This window comes from Cucurbita moschata, unplaced genomic scaffold (assembly GCF_002738365.1).
Source record: "Cucurbita moschata cultivar Rifu unplaced genomic scaffold, Cmos_1.0 Cmo_Scf00054, whole genome shotgun sequence".
NCBI lineage: Eukaryota > Viridiplantae > Streptophyta > Magnoliopsida > Cucurbitales > Cucurbitaceae > Cucurbita > Cucurbita moschata.
In genome coordinates, this window is record NW_019268570.1 from 480,045 (window position 1) to 502,241 (window position 22,197).

The 22,197-nt window shown below is 39.8% G+C and overlaps 1 protein-coding gene and 1 pseudogene across 1 annotated transcript; both read left to right on the forward strand.

Moving 5' to 3' along the window:
- Positions 1–7,078: 7,078 nt before the first annotated feature.
- LOC111436398 lies at positions 7,079–7,510 on the forward strand. The gene has a single exon (XM_023074174.1). It carries the CDS (start codon positions 7,079–7,081, stop codon positions 7,508–7,510), a length of 432 nt encoding a protein of 143 aa, XP_022929942.1.
- Positions 7,511–16,900: 9,390 nt separating this feature from the next.
- On the forward strand, positions 16,901–18,227 carry LOC111436448 (annotated as a pseudogene).
- Positions 18,228–22,197: the final 3,970 nt, after the last annotated feature.

Consider the following 22,197-nt stretch of genomic DNA (forward strand, 5'->3'; position numbering starts at 1 on the left):
CTTGGGATGAGGATTTCTCGAGATAGATCTGCTGGCACATTAAATCTATCCCAAGAGCAGTACATCGAGAAGGTGTTGTCCAAATTCAAGATGAATGACGTTAAACCCAAGACTACCCTCTTGAAAAATCATATTAAATTGTCAAAGGGGCAATCTCCCAAGACAGTTGAGGAACGTGAGCACATGGCATCAGTTCCATACGCTTCTGCAGTTGGAAGTTTGATGTATGCTATGGTCTGCACTAGACCTGACATAACACATGAAGTGGAAGTTGTTAGCAAGTACATGGCAAATCCAGGGAAAGAATACTGGGAATGGCAATGGCATGAGTGTGATCTTCGTAAGTTTTAGAGTGAAGGTGGTCGAGATTTCTGTTCGAATCGGAGTTTAAAAAAAACACAATTTTCGGTAAGAACTCGTATTTTTCTTCAAATTCGAACTCGAATAATAAGACGTGTGATTACCAAAACAATATAAGAAGAATATATGATAGAAATAGAATATGAGAGCTACAATATTCGTGAAGTGATTCGGATTATGGATTGGAAGATATAAAAACTGAAAGAAAATGGATTGAGAACGCTAAAAACTCACGTTTGTCGAAAATTTTAGAAAAAATGCAGGAGGAGAGAGAAAAATGCCGCCAAGTGTCGGCCGACGTACGGAGGAGTGTGGCAGAATCAATGTTGGACACGTGGCGCATTCCGGCTGGTGAGGCGTGCCCCACACATTAGGTGACACGCGTCAGGCAAGCGGATTGGGGTTGGCCCGAGTCTGAATCGACGCTCTGCATGTGACCCAAGAATGCACGAACTGAACCGACGTTCCAACCTGGGTGCTGCCCCGCGACTGCGTGGGAAGTCGCGCTTAGGAAGCTCTCCACGGCTCGTGTAGCGCGTGAGTACTTGTTTTCCTTCCATTCGGCCTACGTTTGTTTGTTTTTTGTCTCGATTTTCATACCGACCCTATTATTATGTGAATTAGGACTTGTCAAGAAAATTCTAGAATTTTTGGAATCCTTTCCGCCAAGAAACTCGAGCTTGAAAAGGCACGCGTCATCCAAGTAAGTATCCATTTGGATTCCCACGAGCAGTACTTGTAGGAACCGCTTGGAATAAGCATGCATGCTACCATATCGATAAACTTAGCTAGTCGAACCTAGCATATGAGTATAGAAACCATGGAAATGAACTAATTAAGAAAATCGATGGAATCTAGTTCGATTATGTATCTGTTTCAATTGAGATTGTGATAATGTATGTATGTATGTATGAGGAGGAAGGGAAACTTGTGAAATCTGCGCTCTGGATGAAGGTGAATGTTATCTTCCCTTTGAGCATGTGTTGTTAATATTGCATGTATTGTTGCATGTTAACTGTAGTGCATGATTGCTTGTGTTATCTTTCTTGTTGAAAAAAGGAAACTACGAGCCTAGACTAGGGTGCTTGAGTCTATCTAGCCTAGACAGAACCCTAAATTGGGATACCTCTTATAAGACCATGCATTTAGATCCGCAAAACGATTACCAGCAGATCTATAACCCAGAATTCCAAACCACGACAGGTTTGTGAGACCTTGCACGAGAACTCTATGATGGTGTTACTATAACACGTGAGGAGGCAATTTGGATCTTTGGCACTCTAAGTACATCAATTATAGTAAATTAGCTAGCATGTTCAAACAGTTTGGTTAAACCATATATTAACATTTAATATTCCACTAACTCAAACATGGATTTTTCCATTAAGCGAAGTCAACATTTTGACTTTCTTTCTTTTAATTCAACAATTAATTTAAATAATTAATTTCAAATCAAAATAATATCAAATGATTAATTAAACAATTTAATTAATATTTAACATTAAATCAAATGCCAATCCCAATCAATTCCGGCACACATTGATTATGAATCCCTATTCATAGTTAAAATATTTAAATCTTATTTAAATATTTCCAATTCTCTCTTTTTATTTAATTCATAGTTAAAACAAAATGCGGTTCGTGTATATTTAGCATATATTCCCTAATTTGAATTCGAACACTTCGAACTCACTCGTCACACTGTTCTATGGTTTAGTCTGATATGATCTAGCAAAGGGACCTAATGGACCTATAGATCATGGGCTCCAACGATCCAACATTAACCGGTTAAACACATTAACATTGTTAACCAACACTCGTTAACTACTAGGACACCCCACTATAGCCTTGTAGTTGCACTCCCCTCACTATAGATATATTTCTGTCCATTTGATATAACCATGATTAGTAAGTCAATCCTTCACAGATTGTTCGTAACTAGAGCTGGGTCAATTAATCGTTTTACCCCTGAAGTTACTTCTTGTTCCTTAAGTCCCATTGATCCTCTAATGAAGAATTGGTTTTTGGTCCAACCACCAAAACGAATCCCTCTCGGGCCAATGAGAGGGTGGGGCCCCTTGTTCAAAACGAATCCCTCCCGCAGCATAGCGTATGTCTGGTGGGTACACAACATGGCAAACATCAGACTACCGACTGCTGATGTATAGGGAATGTGTCTCATATCCTCAACTTCTTGAGGTGTCTTAGAACTTTGTTCCTTCGACAAATGAACTTCATGCCGAAAGGTAATAATCCTTTCTTGGAGTCCTACTTCTTATTAACCAACATTTTGTCGATGTACGATGCCTGAGACAATGCTAGTGTTTTGTTCTTGCAATTCCAAACAATTTGGATTCCAAGAACAAACTTAGTCTCTCCCAAATCTTTCATTTGGAATTGTGTCGCTAGCCAATGCTTAATATCAGTCAGAAATCCCATATCATGCCCAATGAGTAGGATATCGTCAACATACAACACTAGGAAAACTACTGTAGAGTTGACTATCTTCTTGTAAACACAAGGTTCGTCAACATTCTGTTTAAAGCCATAGGATTTGATCGCAGTATCAAACCTTATATTCCAAGATCGAGATGCTTGCTTCAACCCATAAATGATTCTTTTAAGCTTGCAAACCTTTTGCTCGTGATCCTGTTTAATGAACCCCTCTGGTTGAGTCATATAGATACTCTCCTCAAGATTTCCGTTTAGAAAGGCTGTCTTGACATCTATTTTCCAAATTTCATAATCATAAAATGTTGCAATGGACAAGAGTATTCTAATCAATTTAAGCATAGCAATAGGAGAGAAGGTGTCTTCATAGTCCACCCCCTCTCTTTGGGTATAACCTTTTGCTACAAGTTGAACTTTAAAGGTTTGTACTTTATTGGCTTGGTCTTGTTTCCTCTTGTAGGTCCATTTGCAACCAATAGGTTTTACCCCATCTGGTTGATCTACAAGTTCCCAGACTGAATTGAAGTACATTGACTTCATTTTAAGATTCATGGCTTTGATCTACTGATCTCTTTCTTCATCATTCATTGCCTGTTTATAGGTTAATGGATCCTCAATGCCATCATCAAGTATGATGACCTGTGTTTCTGCGAAACCCCCAAGTAACGATCGGGTTGAGTTATAACCCTTTCACTACATCGAGACATTCTCAACTCTTAAGAAGGATGTGATTGGCCAGAAGTGCCAGCTCCATCAACAACTCTTGCTGAAGGACCAGCCTGATCAACAACTCTTTTTGTCTTATCAGTAGCTTCTTTAGAAATCTCACTCAATGCCAGTTTGCTACGAGGTTGATGATTTCTTATGTGGTCTTCCTCTAAGAATGTAGCGTTTGTTGATACAAACACTCTATTTTCTTGAGGGTCGTAAAACAGACCACTTTTCGTCTCTTTGAGGAATAGGCATAATTTTGAACGACGTTCTAATTTCTTGGGGTTTTGCACCAACATGTGTGCCGGGCATCTCCAAATCCTGAAGTGACGTAAACTACCTTTACGCCCTCTCCATAACTCATAAGTTGTTTCTGAAACACTCTTAGAAGGAACCATGTTCAAAATTGTAACTACCTTAAATTTCCACATATCTAGAGTCGCCACTAACGTCTCATGTTCATCTCTAATACAGAATATAAATCTAAAAATGCTCATCTTTATTAGCGGGAAAATGTTAAGCTTCAAAATACGTTCAAACATTAGAAAACACTACCGGACTTACGTGTTTCAAACATCTTGCTGGAGTTTAAAAAGATAAAAATAATTATAAATTAAATAATTTAAATGAATGAAATGCAAACGCCCTATCCTAACCAAGACTAGGAATTTTAAATATGCAACTATCCTATGCATGCGCCACAGTCTCTAATCATGATACCACTGTCAACCGTACATGGGAGTCTTTCCTTTACCTGAAAAACAATATGGCACACGGCCTGAGTATTTTGAAGAAATCTTAGTAAGTGACCCCACTATAGGGGCCATGCTAATGCAAACACAAGCAATCATGAATTAGGGACCTATCTCTAATCATCTTAGGGGTGGCCTCCAGTCTCAGACAAATTGGATGTGTAGTACTTCCCTACACACGACTCACACGTGCGAGTGTGAATCCCCAGGGCGCTCGCACACCCCCTGGACCCTATGGTCAAGTTAATCTGTAGCGATGTCTGGAGGTCAGCGGAACCCCATAGTGTCATGCGCCTCATGAACACCCTCATCTGTGTGCATTCGCGCTCATCTAATGGTGTGCAACCACAATCATCATCTCTAGGGGAAGTAGCCCTATGCTTATGAATATACAATATGCATGAGGTCCCTCTAAATCCATCATAATGTCTCTTCTGACACAACCCTCTAGTGGGACGAGCCATGGCCTTTTATTGATCCAGTCGAGCAGCATAAGACAGGTAGTTACTATTCCTAAGACAGGTAGTTTTACTGATCTGAGCGGACAAGGGCGTAAGACAGGTAGTTACTGGCCCGGCCTTGCGAGGCACAGTGGCAGGTAGTTACTGATCTTAGGAACAGTTGGATGTTGGCAGGAACCACTAGGTCTCTGACTAGTGACTAATCGAGCTCAAAACTTAGAATCCCATGAATAGGGCTAAGTTCGACAAGAGCTTACGAGCAAGTTACTTATTGGGTATTGTTTATATACTCATCCTGTGTTGTTTGCTATTTTTCAGGAGAAAAGTAGATCTGGGTCGGTGGCAGGGACGTGTGGAGTCGTGCAGCTGCAGAAGGGGGGGGGGCCCTTAGATTGAGTCCTCTTCTCCCATGTCGTTTTGGTTATGATTTTTGACGTTTTTGAAAACCTGCTATATTTTGTAACCGTTGCTTTTTATGTGACCCGCAGATCTTCGTTATGTGTTTTATATTTTTTTAGAAATGTATATGAGGCAACTTTTAACTTTCAGTCCCTCGTTCAAACTACAAGAAGTGTTGAAAAGTTTTTTTTTTTTTTTACTCCTGAGTCCACGTGGCGACCCATGATTCGGTATTTTCTGAAGATCGGTCGTTACAATTTTAGTATCAGAACCCTAGGTTGTTAGGTCCTGTAGACCTAGTATCAGTTGGGCCCTCTACTGTTCGACTCGTAGCCACATTCCTCCTCGACCAAGTAACACCGGGAAGTAAGTTAAAAGCGGTAGTAATAGATGTAGTCATATTGTAGGTTAACTTTTCATGAGATGACGTGAATCCATAGATCGTTATGGTTAAGGCTTGGATTGGACATCTAGTAACCCACTTGTTGTACAATGTAGATACTATGGAACCCAGGAATAGAATAAGGAGGGGTAGGAGAGCCACCAGGGCTCTAGAGGAGTCTGAGCCTGCTCAAGAGTCAGTCCCGGAAAAGGCACCCGAGAGCGTGCAAGCGCCGCCAGCACAGATACAGGAGGCCCACCTTCAGATCTAGTACTAGTCTCTAACGAGACTCTTCAGGCGCTTATACGGGCCACTGGGGCCAACCAAGGGGGGGGATAGCGCTGGCATGGCAAGAGAACAGAAATTCATTAGAGATTTTCGAAAGCATGACCCATCAACCTTCGAAGGAGAGGAAAGTGATCTAATGACAGTGGAAACATGGGTAGAAGCAATTGAGACCCTATTCGGAGCATATGAATTGCCTTGAGGATCAGAAGGTGAATTGTGCCTCTTACGTGCTCAGGAGTGAGGCAAAGAATCATAAATGCTCAGAGCAATGACCCTCGCTTATACTTGATTTGCCAATAGAATGAAGCATTGAGGAAGGATTTACCATGTCTTCCGAAGGGGGATTACTATGGCAGGGTTGACTATGTGTCCCCGCAGATGAGCGAATCAAAGAAGACCTCCTGACTGAAGCACATGAATCTTTGTATTCAGTGCACCCTGGTAGTACCAAGATGTACCGTGACCTGAAGAAGTGTTATTGGTGGCCAGGGATGAAGCGGGATGTTGCCCTCAAAGTTAGTAGGTGTCTCACTTGCCAACAGATGAAGGCCCCTAGACAAAGACCCTCCGGCTTACTACAACCCCTAGACATTCCACAATGGAAGTGGGAGGATATAGCCATGGACTTTGTAACCGGATTACCCAAGACCTCGAAGGGATACACAATTATTTGGGTGATTATAGATAGACTGACGAAATCCGCCCACTTCATCCCCGGTAAGGCTACTTACACAGGGCATAAATGGGCGAAGCTATATTTGGAACAAATCGTCAGATTGCATGGGATTCCAGTCTCCATTATGTCAGATAGAGATTCACGTTTTACCTCCCACTTTTGGAAGAGTTTGCAAAAAGCAATGGGGACCCAACTGAGATTCAGTACAACGTTCCACCCCTAGACTGACGGCCAAACCGAAAGGCTAAATCAGGTCTTAGAAGACATGTTGCGAGCATGCGTGATTGACTTCGCCTGTGGTTGGGACGAAAACCTACACCTTATAGAATTTGCATATAATAATAGTTACGAGGCGACCATACAGATGGCACCTTTTGAGGCCCTGTACGAGCAAAGATGTCGGTCTCCAATTTTCTGGGAAGAAGTGAGAAGGCAACAACTGTTAGGGTCAGAGTTAGTCCAACAAACGAATGCAGCCGTGCAAAAGATTAAAGTACGAATTTAGACAGCACAAAGTCGACAAAAGAGTTATACAGACACGCGGTGTAAGGCTCTAGAATTTACCATTGGCGATCACGTCTTCCTAAAAGTAGCACCCATGAGGGGGGTGATGAGGTTCAGAAAGAAGGGCAAACTGAGCCCAAGGTTTATCGGTCCTTTCGACGTCCTGGAGAGAGTTGGTCTTGTGGCCTACCGACTAGCCTTGCCTCCTACTCTGATTGCTGTTCACAACGTGTTCCACGTGTCTATGTTGCGTAAGTACACCCCAGATCCTTCTCATGTGTTTGAGTATGTAAACCTTCCTTTGAGGGAGGACTTAAGTTACGAGGAGGAGGCCATCGGGATTGTAGACACGAAAATACATAAGCTTCGAAACAAAGAGATATCGCTTGTCAAGGTGGTATGGAATAATCATCGCGTTGAGGAAGCAACCTGGGAGTTAGAGAGCGAGATGAGGGCCAAGTACCCCATGTTGTTCAGGGATTTAGAAACTTTTGGGGACGAAAGTTTTAAGGGGGGAAGATTGTAAGAGCCGTACAACTGGCAATAAGTGAGGAGAGAGAAATGCCAGTTGTACTACTCTTTTAGGGTTTTTTTTTTAAAAAAAAAGAAAAAGAAAAGAAAGGAGAGGCCGCGGGGGAGAAGGAAAGAAAAGAAGAAGAAAAAAAGAAAAGAAAAGAAAAGGAGAGGTCACGGGGGGAGAAGAAAAGAAAAGAAGAAAGAAGGAAGAAAAGAAAAAAAAAAAAAGAAGAACGAAGAAGAAGACAGAGGAGAGGGTGGAGAGGTGGAGACGAACGACGAAGCTTGAGGCGCTCGTTAGCGACGGTGGGCCGAACGGTTGAGGAAGGGAGTACACCAACGGGAAGTTCTAATGGTGTGATTTTCGTTGTTGTTTTCCAAAACCCTAATACATTTCATGGGATCGATGTACCTAGGTTATTGTCGAGGGAATTTGGTGAGTCCTTGTGAAGAAGAAGACATGGGTTGTTGAGAGGAAAGAAAGATCAAGAAGGAGGTGGGAAGAAGAGGCTGAAAACTGAGGGGGCACGACTTGACCCGACCCGACCCACCTGTACAGAACCGAAACTCGATTTGTTTTCCCATTTCACACCATCAGATTCGTCTTTATCTAGATTTAGGAACTTGACTCACACGTTCCATAAATGTCTTATTATAGGAAACTTCCAAGCTTAGTCAAGAGACACTTGAAGACTCAATTAAGTTTTAGGAAGTGTACGATCAGGTAAGTAACCATCTAGAGTAAGTTTTTAAGTAATTGCTTGTAGGAGTCGGTTTGGACTTGTGGCCAAACAGTTTAGTAATATATATAGGAATGGGTATAGTGTAACAACCCGGAAAAACAAAATAAAATAGTAATAATAATAATAATACTAATAATAAAAAATAAATAAATAAATAAATAACTAATAAAACTATATATATATATATAAATAAAAAAAAATGGTAACCCATCCCTCCTCCTTCCTTCAATCTCCCCCCACTCCTTCGCTAAAAATAAATCTGGGAATCAATCAGGAATTCTTTTCTGGGAAGATTTACCCAGAGTTTCTCCGTTCCTACCAAAACAAATAGAAAAAAAAAACAAAAGGTTTAAGGAGATTTAGTTCGGCCGAGGAGATACGTCATTTGAAGAGGTCAGTAGTCGTATGTTAAATCTTTCTCTTATTTTATTAAGTAATATTAATTTGGTTACAATTATTTAGTTTTGAATTAGAGATTAAATGAAAAGAATTTTGTATGAGTTTTAGGAAATCATAACCAATTATATTTTAGATCTCCTGAATTGTTGCAATGATTTAGGTTGTCAATAATTTTATATGAATTATAGAAAAAGAACCTAACTAAATGAATAGATTAAATTAAAAGCTAAGAATATAATTGTTAACTAAATCAGAAGAAGACAAAGGAGACAAGAAAAAAAAACTAAATAGAAATGGAAATCAAGAATACTGTTAACGAAGAGAGAGAAAAAAAATAAAAGTAAAAATAAGAAGGGAAGATTTGGAAGTAAGGATAGATTAACAAAATTGGCCAATAATATCTCCAAAATAATTACCGTGGAAGATGGAAGATTGAGAAAAGATTTTGTTGAACATAATTTTTTTAAAAAAAAAAATAGTAAACATCAGAGGGCAAGGAACTCCATCAAATTTCGTCTAAGAAATATTAGAATTTAAGAATGACCAATGTAAATTAGAGAAATAATTTTATAGAGTTCAAACTTGAAACGGATGTCATGGGCTCACATAAGTTAACTTGGAGTTCAATGGACTTTCAGTAAGGATAATGACGAAATCGAACTTTCATTAAGGATATATTCGTGACAACGACTTAAGCTAACCAGGTAAGTGACCTTACTATCGGCATGGTTATATTTGATGTTGACACGTGCCCTGTGGTTCTGCACATGTCATATATATATTGATATGTGTGAATTGTCTGTAGATCAATATGCTTCCTATATGTTATGTTATGTTATTATATGTGGTTTGTATGATAATAATTATGGTACGATGTGCTCAAGGATATGTTTGAGATAGGATACGAGAAGGATGCACAAAACGAAATGTAACGATAGAAGTAAGATGCGTTCATGAAATGTTAAGGTTAGGTTACATACCGGAATGCTATGGATAGGAGAGATTGATGAAAGAATACGGTTAGGTTATGGATAGAAAGGGATAGGTTTGTGATATATTGATAGAACGATAGCGTTATGGTAAGTTAGAGAACGATATGATTATGAAGAGTTTACGTTATGACTTGTTTATGACATGGTATATTGTATGCTATGTATGCTTTTAGTCTGATGTGATATGTTATGCATGTGACGATGGGTGGTCCTTAAACGATTATGGTTTGTTTGTATGAATATTTGAATGTAACTGCATGAATTGTATGACATGAAATACGATAAATTGCATGAAACATAATTCCTCTAGGAATATGTATGATATGTAAAGAAATGAGAATGAGAATGACATGTCAGCATGAAAACGTGACAGGGGGTTATGTTCATTAATGATAACTGTAGGACTAGTGGGACCTCATGCATATTGTGTGTTCATGCATTTGGGGGGATACCCCTATCCCATCACGAGGGTACGGACGCGTACATTCAATGGCAGGACAACGATCATTATGCTTTGCATAGCGCTGCCATGACGGTTCTAGTTTTAACGGGTCCCGGTATAAGGGGCTCCCAGAGTATGCCCACCGGCTAGGGACAATGGCCCAGCGGTGTACGAACTAGCTGGTGAGCCCATACTCGCACGTATGAGCTGCGTGTAGAGTATATGATACACGTCCACGATTACCTATTAGGATTACACCGTAGGGAAACGAAATGAAACGAAACGAAAGATAGGTCCCATCATTTTATTGCATGTGATTGTTGCATTTAACCCAATAGTGGGGTCACTTACTGAGTATTTCTTTAAATACTCAAGCCATGTGCTACTACATTTTTCAGGTTAAGGCAAGACATTCTTGTACGGCTGACGACGGCATCGCAACTCGAGATCATGGCACATGCATAGGATAATGGTATTTATTTTCTTAGACTTAGGCTAGAATAGGATGTTTTAAACTTAAACACTTATTTATTTTATTTCAGATCTTTTGTTGTGTCGTTTTAAAGATGTTTTCGAAACACGTAAGTCCATGGCTGTGTTTTAAGTTAAAGGTTATGTTTTATGGAATTTAAATGAAGTCTTCCGCATTCAATGTTTATGGTACATATACAGTAGCGACCTTAAATTAAGTAGAAAATTTTGGGTCGTTACATATAGTTAGTTCATGGAGATGGTACTTCAATAATGTGTGTGATTGTACTTTGGTTGTCGTTATGGTTATATAGTTTCGTTGGCCTGAATGTGAAATCTCGTATAGACATGTGAAATGGTATGTTTCTATGTTGAGCTAGATGGTTATTATGGTTATTATGTGACTTAACGTGGCGACGTGTTGTCACCGTGGTTCTTTGTTAGGCATTAGGCGTGGGTCTTGAGTAGCCCATTGCTACTCCTTGAATGTTGGATGAGTTATTAGGTGCTAGTAATTATAAGTTAAGAAGCACATAATGACAGTGTACGGTTTTCGTAGTCACCCAGAAGGGGTTGAAGGTAATCATATTACTGTGATAAGAATTGCTTAGTGGGATGAGCCATGGCCTTTTACTGATCCAGCCGAGGGGCATAAGACAGGTAGTTACTGTTCCTAAGACAGGTAGTTTTACTAATTTGAGCCGACAAGAGCGTAAGACAGGTAGTGACTGACTCGGCCTTGCGAGGCACAGTGGCAGGTAGTTACTGATCTTAGGAACAGTTGGATGTTGCCAGGCACCACTAGGTCTCTGACTAGTGACTAATCAAGCTCAAAACTTAGAATCCCGTGAATAGAGCTAAGTTCGACAAGAGCTTACGAGCAAGTTACTTACTGGGTATTGTTTATATACTCATCCTGTGTTGTTTGCTATTTTTCAGGAGAAAAGTAGATGTGGGTCGGTGGCGGGGACGTGTGGAGTCGTGCAGCTGTAGAAGGGGGGGCCCTTAGATTGAGTTATCTTCTCCCATGTTGTTTTGGTTATGATTTTTGATGTATTTGAAAACCTGCTATATTTTGTAACCGTTGCTTTTTATGTGACTCGCAGATCTTCGTTATGTGTTTTATATTTTATTGGAAATGTATATGGGCAACTTTTAACTTTCAGTCCCTTGTTCAAACTACAAGAAGTGTTCAATTTTTTTTTTTTTTTTTACTCCTGAGTCCACGTGTCGACCCGTGTTTTGGTATTTTCCGAAGATCGGTCGTTACATTACAGTTGCCTCTCTGAGTTGATCAAACAAGTCTTCTATTCTAGGCAGAGGATATTTGTTTTTTATGGTTCTCTTATTTAACTCTCTGTAATCGATGCAGAAACGCATCGATCCATCTTTCTTCTTAACAAACAACACTGGCGCACCCTAGGGGGACACGCTAGGTCGAATGAATCCTTTATCTAGTAAGTCTTGCAATTGCGCCTTGAATTCCTTCAACTCTGTGGTGCCATGCGATAGGGTGCTTTGGAAATAGGCCCAGTTCCTTGCTCGAGTTCGATGACGAAGTAGACAACTCGGAAAGGGGGTATTTCAGGTAAGTCGTCTGGAAATATATCCTAGAACTCGTTTACTATTGGCACATTTACTAGGGTCTTTTCCTTTCCTCTTACGTCTACAGCACATGCTAATATAGCCCATCCACCTTGTTGGACTAACCTCTTTGCTTTCATCATCAAGACTACCTTGGGGGTAATCCCGATACTTGTGCCTTTAAATTTAAAGGTAGGTCCTGTAGGTGGTGAAAATTTTACTTCCTTTTTGCGACAGTCTATACTAGCTCGGTTTTCAGCTAGCCAATCATGCCTAATATGACGTCGAAATCCATCATGTTGACCACCATCAGGTCAACGCTTAAAGTTTGGTTCTCTATGATTACTTGGCCATCCTTTACTCTATACCTAGATACTAAGTCTACCCCCGTAGGGGTCCTTACAGACATTTCATGCAATAAGGGTTCTAATTCGAACCCTGCTTGTACAACAAAAGGCATGGAAATAAATGAATGCGTGGAACCATAATCAAATAAGGTAAAAGCAAAATGACCTTATAATGGATAGTGTACCTGTCACCACGACATCGGACCTCCCAGTGTCCTTGATCGTTGATGCGTAGGCCCTAGCTTGAGCTCGCGGTGGTGCTGGTTGATCCGTTTGCTCTACTACTCTGGGCGGGTTTGCTTGTGCTGCAGCGTTTCCGGCCGTGCAGTTCACGGCGACGTGCCCCTCTTGACCACATTTATAACACGCTCGGTTGCCAGCCATGCACCTCCCACCGTGTAGTCTTCCACAGAGAGTGCACCCTTCCTCTCTCCTCCCTCTGGCCCCATCTTGATTCTTGGGGTTCCTGACAGTACGTCGGGGTGGGTGTCAATCATTCTATCTAGGAGCGGATCTGTTGTTGGAACGGTGCCTACATGCTGGTGGTGGACAGTCAGAGCCTCCTAATTCATGAGGACGCTTTTGCCCAATTACTACCGGCTCCTCACGTCGTTTCTCATCCTTTGGTTTCTCTAAAGCCTTGGCAGTTCTCAAGGCTTCCTCATAGGCTTTGGGTTGAAGGCCTCCAACATGCGGTGCATTCTTGGTTCCAGAACCAATACAAAATTCTCTATCATCTTTTCCTCCGTGTCCACCATGGACAACGCAAATCTCTTGAGTCTCTTAAACTCTCGGTTGTACTTCTCCGCTGTGAGTCCGCCCTGTACCAGGTGGGCGTACTCCTGCTGTCTTTTAAGTCGCTTTGACTTCGGATAATATTCTTTAAGGAAGGCCTCCTTATACCATTCCCAGTTCATAGGTCCCCCTTCTAGGTTAAGAAGGGTTTTGTTATCTCTCCACCATATCTCTGCATCCTTTTGTAGGACGAATGTTGCATAGGTGATCTTTTGGTTCTCTGGGCACTCCATAGACTCAAAGGTGGTTTCTACTGCTGCAATCCACATTTGGGCTTTATGGGGTCTACTAAGAAACCAGTGAATGGTCGAGGGTCATATCTCTTAAAATCCCTTTTCCAGTTTGAACATCTAACAGGTTGTGGAGGGTTTACTGGGGCATTGGCCTAAGCATTGGGCAGTGCAGTGCTTGTGCCAGTGCCAGCGCCTGTGCTTGGGCTTGTGCTTGGGCTTGTTCCTGGGCCTGTTGTAGATTGGCTTGCTGAGTGGTTACCAAGGTTTGAATTAGGGCTTGGATGGAGTCACACATTAAATTAGTATTAGCATCTACTCCGGCCGCTGGGGGTGCAGCTTCAGTTGCGGCTTGGAGTGGTAGGGCAGACTAGGGTGGAGGTTCTACTTGTGGTGGAGGCTTAGCTTGTGGTGAAGCTAGAGGAGGTAGCTCAACTGGTGGTAAGACTAGGGGCGACGTAATTGTTACCGACCCAGTCTCTAATCTTTCTTGAGGTGGGCCCTCTACTGCCACACCTCGTCCTATTTCTCTACGACGGGGTTGCCCCCATCCTCGTCTTCCTCTTCCTCTTTTCCTTCCTCTTCCTCGTCCTTTGGGCATGGTTCTATAAACCAATATAAGGTTGCTTAAGTCTAAGGTCTTAATAATATGCATATATAAATAACAATATACACACTATAAATACACTACAAAGGTAAACATTCATCATGCTATACATCATATCATACTCCCAACAAAATTACTCAGCATGCAACACGTCACATCATACTCTTAAATAAATACGTGAAATATCACAACCATTTCAGTAATGTCAACATAATAATGCATGCGAGTTTTAAAACGTTTCTCTTTTCTTATCTTATGCAAGGCATACCTGACGGTGACGGGGCATCGACGTTGGGACCGTGGAGCATGCCAAGCCTACATCGTAGTCTAGTCTACAGAATCTAAAACCTAGAGCTCTGATACCAACTGTAACGACCTTAAATTTCCACATATCTAGAGTCGCTACTAACGTCTCATGCTCATCTCTAATGCAGAATATAAATCTAAGAATGCTCATCTTTATTAGCGGAAAAATTTAAAGCTTCAAAATACGTTCAAACATTAGAAAATACTGCCGGACTTACGTGTTTCAAACATCATGCTGGAGTTCAAAAAGATAAAAGCAATTACAAATTAAATAATTTAAATGAGTGAAATGCAAACGCCCTATCCTAACCAAGACTAGAAATTTTAAATATGCAACTATCCTATGCACGCGCCACAATCTCTGATCACGATGTCACCGTCAACCGTACATGGGAGCCTTGCCTTTACCTGAAAAACAATATGGCACACGGCAGAAATACTCAGTAAGTGACCCCACTATAGGGGCCATGCTAAGGCAAACACATGCAATCATGAATTAGGAACCTATCTCTAATCATCTTAGGGGTGGCCTCCAGTCTCGGATAAATTGGATGTGTAGTACTTCCCTACACACGACACACACGTGCGAGTGTGAATCCCCAGGGCACTCGCACACCCCCTAGATCCTCTGGTCAAGCTAATCTATAGCGACGTTCATAGGTTAGCAGAACCCCATAGTGTCATGCACCTCATGAACACCCTCATCTGTGTGCATTCGCACCTGTGCGCATTCGCGCTCATCATATGGTGCGCGTCCGCAATCATCATCTCTAGGGGAAGAAGCCCTATACTTATGAACATACAATATGCATGATGTCCCTCTAAATTCATCATAATGTCTCTTCTGACACAACCCTCTAGTCCTATGTCAATCTAGTATCATCTCTTTGTTACTCTACATAACACATACTCGTGGATATTTATATTAATATCATTTTCACGCTCTTACGCCCTCTCCATAACTCATAAGGTGTTTCTGAAACACTCTTAGAAGGAACCATGCTCAAAATGCATACAGCAGTCTCCACTGCATGTCCCCAAAACGAATCAGGTAATTGAGTGAAACTCATCATAGACCGAACCATGTCTAACAGAGTTCTATTTCTCCTTTCTGATACACCGTTCTGTTGACACATGCCAGGGGCTGAGAGTTGAGACGTTATTCCATGTTCTATCATATAGTCCTGGAATCTTAAGTCCATATACTCTCCACCTCGATCTGATCGAAGTGTTTTAATAGGTTTTCCTCATCGATTCTCAACCTCAGTCTTATACTCTCTGAACATTTCAAGAGCTTTGGACTTGTGATGCATTTGGTAAATATAGCCATACCTTGAATAATCATCGATAAAACTGATGAAATATTCATACCGTTCCTTTTCTCGTTTTAAATTTTATCCGATTTTTATCTTCTATTTTATTTTCTTTTTAATTTTATTTGTTTTCGATTTCGTCTTTTTAGTCACGATTCGGTTTTTCGAAGTCTAGAAAATTGGGTCGTGACAATAACATAATTATAAATATTCAAAATCGATTTTTATGAAATGTAAAGTTAAATAATAATTGGTTATTTGAATGATTAAAATATGTTTTAAAATAATTTTGAACTTGAAATGATTTTAACAATTTTGAAGTTACCTTTATGTTCTAAAACGTGGTTTGATACGAGTTTTTATTTAAAAATTAAAAATATAGCATTCCTTATTATTTATCACAATTTTAAAACTTTTCCCAACCTTGCTAACTTTGACTATTAACATACTCATATTCTGTTCTTTTATTTGAGGTTTTTTTTGGACCGGTTATTAAAGTATTTTCCCTATTATAATTAATAATAACAAACCTTAATTAATTAATTAATTACCATATATAAGATAAATTTAAAAGTTTATATAGTTTTATTTAATTATTTATTCTAAGATAATTATTAAAATAGAATTATAAATATTCTGATATGGCATTATTTAGATCTAAATTTGATTTATAGTTATTCAAATAAATAAATGTACGTGATTATAAATGGTTAATTAATCATCGAGCAATACATTAAATTATTTAATTAATTAAATTAAATAAACGATTTTATTTTTAATAATCGAAATACTATTTTATTATTTATTTATTTTTTAATTACCATACCTAAGTTAATTTTAAAAGTTTACATAGTTTTATTTAATAAAATTCAAAGATAATTATTAAAATAGAATAAGAAATATACTCCTATTTAAATATTTTTGTTTACCTTGTTTTTAAAACTAAATTTAATAAATGGTTGGAAATATGAAAATTTAATACGAATCTGAGTAACCAGAAACAACTAAATAAATACTTAAATAACATTCTATTTTTATATTAAAAAAACAGCGAGCGTTACCAAAAACACGGCCATCCTTTCCTAGTTCTACGTAATAATTTTGATTTCTACGTCATTATCTCTCTCAGGCGTATAAATAGAACAAAGAAATCTAAAATCCATGCAATCCCATGGCGCCTACCATATTTCTCCTTCTCGCACTACTTTCCATCACCGAGTCCACCGCCGGCAAAGGCGGTGGTCTCAAGCTGGAACTCATCCAACACCGACTCTCACCCGGCAACGTTTCACCGATGGCCAAATCACAAATTTGGTCGGAAATCAGCGAATTTATAGTGAAAATCGCCGACGGAGGTGCATGCAATCCTCGACACTGGCAGCGATTTATTTTGGGCTCAGTGTCATCCATGTGCGAAATGTTACCGGCAAACGAATCCGATTTACAACCCTTCAAAATCGTCAACCTTTCGAACCCTTTCTTGCAAGTTGCCGCAGTGCCATTTGAGGGGGTCCGGTGCGGCGCGCTCCGGCACCGACACGTGTAAGTACGGCTATGGGTATGGAAGCGGATCTACGCAGGGAGAATTGGTGACTGAAAAAATGGCTGTAACTTCGAGGTCTGGAGCGACGACGCCGTTTTCGGAGGTAGTGTTTGGTTGCGGACATAATAATAGTGGAACGTTTAATGCCAATGAAATGAGATTGATCGGATTTGGAAGAGGAGCGATTTCCTTCGTTTCTCAGGTGTATATATATATGTATTATCACTTTCAATTATTATTAATATTTTTAAAAACATGATTAGCATTAAATAGTCAAACCAACCCTTAATTATATTCTTATTCAAATAACTATAAAGTTCAAAACCTTATAGTTAACGTAAATTCATATTTACAGATAGGTCCATCGGTCGGCGGCAGAAAGTTCTCCCTTTGTCTGATGCCATACAACACCAACTCGAGAATCTCAAGTAGCCTCTCTATCGGGTCGGGTTCTGAAGTTAAATGACCTGGAGTCATCACAGCCCAACTCGTTCGAACATCCGACTAGACATCTTACTCTCTCACTCTCACGGGAATCTCCGTCGGAAAAACCCTCGTTCCGTACAGTACGTCAGGACCTCCGGCCAAGGGGAACGCGGTTCTCGATACCGGCATGCCGTCGACTCTCCTCCCCAAAGAATTGTACGGACGATTGGCTGCCGAAGTTCGGCGGCATATCCCGTCGAAGCCCGTTGACGATGATACTCTTTGCTACAAAGATAATTTGGGGGATTTGGTGATGACTCTGCACTTCGACGGCGGCGTGGATCTGCGATTGAGTACGGTTCAGACTTTCAATAAGATGCCGGATGGGTCCTTTTGCTTCACCGCGATGGGCGTTGACGACAAGGACGCACTCATCGGGAACAGTATGATGGCAAATTTTTTGGTTGGGTATGATATTGACAATATGACGGTGTCGTTTAAGCCCACCGATTGCACAAAAATTGGTTGAGATTTTTTGGGCCTATGAAAACAATGCACTATTTTATAACTATCATTACTTTTCTCGTAACAATATGATGTGAGGTTTAGTTTGTTTGATTCATAAAACTTGGAAAGCATTTATTAATATATGCGCAACTATATTCTACTTTAGTCAATATTCCTTTGATTTATTTTTAGTAATTTTCAGTAACAAATTTTAAGGTAAAATTGGACATTAATTATTAATTATTTTTATTTAAGTTGTGAAATAATATAATTAAATTTACTATAATTCAAGAGACCTTTTACGATTCCCAAAATTTAGGCACAATGATGGAAATCGACGCCGGAGATCTCAGAAAGGAGATTAGGGTTTTGAGGTTGGAGGAGAAGATCTGATAAAAAATCGACACCGGAGATTTGAGAATCCTCAACCTAAACCTTCAGTAGTCCGAGGAAAGGTGCTTTCACGAATCGCACCTTCCTATTTCGTCGAAAACGTCTAAGAACTTAAGATTCATCCGTGAATGTCTAGATCGAGATGTTTATCGAGATTTTGGTGTGCTAGTGACATTTTTGAGTGATTCTTGGACTTTTACCCTCAGGAGTGTGATCTTCGTAAGTTTTGGAGTGAAGGCGGTCGAGATTTCCGTTCGAATCGGAGTTTCAAGAAAACACGATTTTCGGTAAGAACTCGTATTTTTCTTCAAATTCGAACTCGAATGATAAGACGTGTGATTACCAAAAGAATATAAGAAGAATATATGGTAAAAATAGAATATGAGATCTACAATATTCGTGAAGTGATTCGGATTATGGATTGAAAGATATAAAAATCAAAAGAAAATGGATCGAGAACGCTAAAAACTCACGTTTCTCGAAAATTTTAGAAAAAATGCAGGAGGAGAGAGAAGAACACCGCCAAGCGTCGGCAGGCGTATGGAGGAGCGCGATAGAATCGATGTTGGACACATGGCGCATTCTGGCTGGTGAGGCGTGCCCTGCACGCTAGGCGACACGCGTCAGGCAAGCTGATTGGGGTTGGCCCGAGTCCAAACCGGCTCTGCACGCGACTCGAGAACGCACGAATCGAACTGACGCTCCAACCCGGGTGCTGCCCGCGACTGCACGGGAAGTCGCGCGTAGGAAGCTCTCCACGGCTCGTGTAGCGCGTGAGTACTTGTTTTCATTTCGTTCGACCTCCGTTTGCTTGTTTTTCATCTCGATTTTGATACCGACCCTATTATTATGTGAATTGGGACTTGTCAAGGAAATTCTAGAATTTTTGGAATCCTCTCCGCCAAGAAACTCGAGCTTGGAAAGGCATGCATCAACTGATATGAATCCAACAACTGATCACGTGCATGTACCCGAAGGACCGATTACAAGAAGCAAGGTTAAGAAGATTCAAGAGGCCTATACATTGCATCTTCAAAAGCTAGCTAGTGTACCGGTTGAAACAAGGACTTTTGTGCCCAAAAATCTTTATAACATTCGCATATCAAATCAAGAAGATAATGGAGTGACTGATATTGGAAAATAATTAGAAGACTTGCCTTTGGTAGTTGAATTACCAATTAAGGAAATTATTAATGCTTTATTTGCTTCCTTTTATATTTAATAGCATTTATTAATAGTTTGTATGAATTGCCTTATATTCTTCAATTTGTATTTAATAGCATTTATTAGTGATTGGTGGCTGAACCATATTATGTTAGGGTTACCTTTTAGACCTATTTAAAGGCATGTAATACTCATGTTTGAGAGATTTTAGTTGAATACAGAAAAAACCTTTGTGTTTTCTTGATACCCTTTTGGTGTTATTCTTTTTCAAATCTTGCTTTAGGTTTGATGTTTAAACCGATTCATTGAATTAGTTTTGATCAAGCTAATTCTGGAGTGAATTGTCTTGGTATCTAAGAGTGACCATCATAGATTCCAAGTTCGATCTAAGAGTCATTCATCTTCTAACCAGCTCTTGGTTGGAATCAATCCGTTAAGTTAGCTTCCTCTGTGAGCGTTTTGCAAGGATTCTAGAAGGACCTCTAGCTTTGCAAATTCCAGCATTGTAGGCGCTTATCATTTGGTATCAGAGCATTTGGTCGACGTTCTTTGGCCGCTCTAGAGGTGAAATATCTTTACTATTATTTTTTTGTATCAATCTTGTTTCTCTCTCAGATTATAAAAAAAAAAAAAAAAAGTCAGCCTTTACATTCTTGACCTAGTACCAAAAGCCTACCTTTGAGTGTTAAACACGAGTGTCCCTGAGTGAAATTTTTGTGAGAAGTGTGGTGAGGTCCCTTGATAACAATGTCACATAATGGAGAAGCAGTACCACCAGTTCCAGATCTTAATACAACCATTCTTCAAGCAATTCAAGGTATGATGAAAATGATGATGGAAGATAGACAAGAAAGAAGGGCGCAACAACAAAGACAAGAACGAACATTACAAGAAGATGAAGGTATAGTAGTACAAGAAAGACAAGTTGATGGTAGATGGAGAGGGAGAAATAACCATGCAACTATTATGCAACCTAGAAGGATGGAAAGAGTACATGAAGATAGAGATGGGGGAGTTAAACTCAAAATCCCGCCCTTTTGTGGAACGGCAGATTCTGAGGCATACTTGCAGTGGGAAAGAAAGATAGAGCATGTGTTTGATTGCAACACCTATAGTGAAAATAAGAAGATGAGACTTGCTATTGCCGAATTTACCAATCATGCTGGTGATTGGTACCAACATCTCAAATCCGAGAGAAGAAGAAAAGAGGAGAATCCAATAGAGACATGGGAAGAACTTAAAGAAGTCATGAGAAAAAGGTATGCTCCAAAACATTATGAAAGAAATTTGAAAACTAAATTGCAAGGTTTGAGGCAAGGAACAAAAAGTGTGGCGGAATATTATCAAGAGATGGAAACTATGATGAAAAGAGCAAAGGTTAGAGAAGAAGAAGAAGATACCATGTCTAGATTCCTTGGAGGTTTGAATCGAGAAATTGCTCATCTTGTTGACAGAAATCCACCACCATATCTGGAAGATATGTATCATTATGCTCTCAAAATTGAAGACCAATTGAAGGAAGAAAAAGAGCATTCAAAAAGGTACACATCACGAACTAGCATCTTTTCAAATTCTAATACTTGGAACAAGGATAGTTTTATGAATAAAAATGATTCGATGTCACCAAAAGGAAAGTTTGTGACTGCTAAAAGAGTGGAGGCTGAGAGTTTCAATGGTAAAATGAATGAAGCTTCAAAGACGGTAAAAGAGAAGTCTAGTTCTATTCAATGTTGGAAGTGCAAAGGATTTGGACACATGAGCAAAGAGTGTGTTAATGAAAAAGTTATGGTGATAAGGAATGGTATACTTGATTCAGATGATGAATGTGAGGATCATGATTCACAGCTTGTGGAAGAAATCGCCGCATATGATGATGAGTATGTTGAAGAAGGTAATTCCATATCTTTGATCACAAGAAAGGTACTCAATGTTCAAATCAAGGGAGAGAAATTTGAATATCAAAGGGAAAACTTGTTCCACACAAGATGTTTGATCAAAGCAAACCCATGCAGCTTGCTGATTGATGATAGTGGAAGTTGCACAAATGTGGTAAGCAGTTTCCTTGTAAAAAGACTTCAACTTTCTGTCCATCCCCATCCAAAACCATACAAACTTCATTGGTTAACAAACAAAGAAGAAATTAAGGTGAACTCCCAAGCTCTTGTTTCTTTTACTCTTGGAAGATATAAAGATGAAGTTCTTTATGATGTCGTACCAATGCATGCGGGGGACATCTTTATCGGCCGACCTTGGCAATATGATAGAAAGGTAACATTTGATGGTTTCATGAACAAGTATACTTTTACTTTGTGTGGGAAGAAATTTACTTTACTTCCATTGTCTCCATATGAAGTACATTGTGACCAATTGAAATTAGAGAAAAAAAGAACAGAATCTGAAGAACAACAGTGGAGAGAAGAAACTAAGGTAAAGGT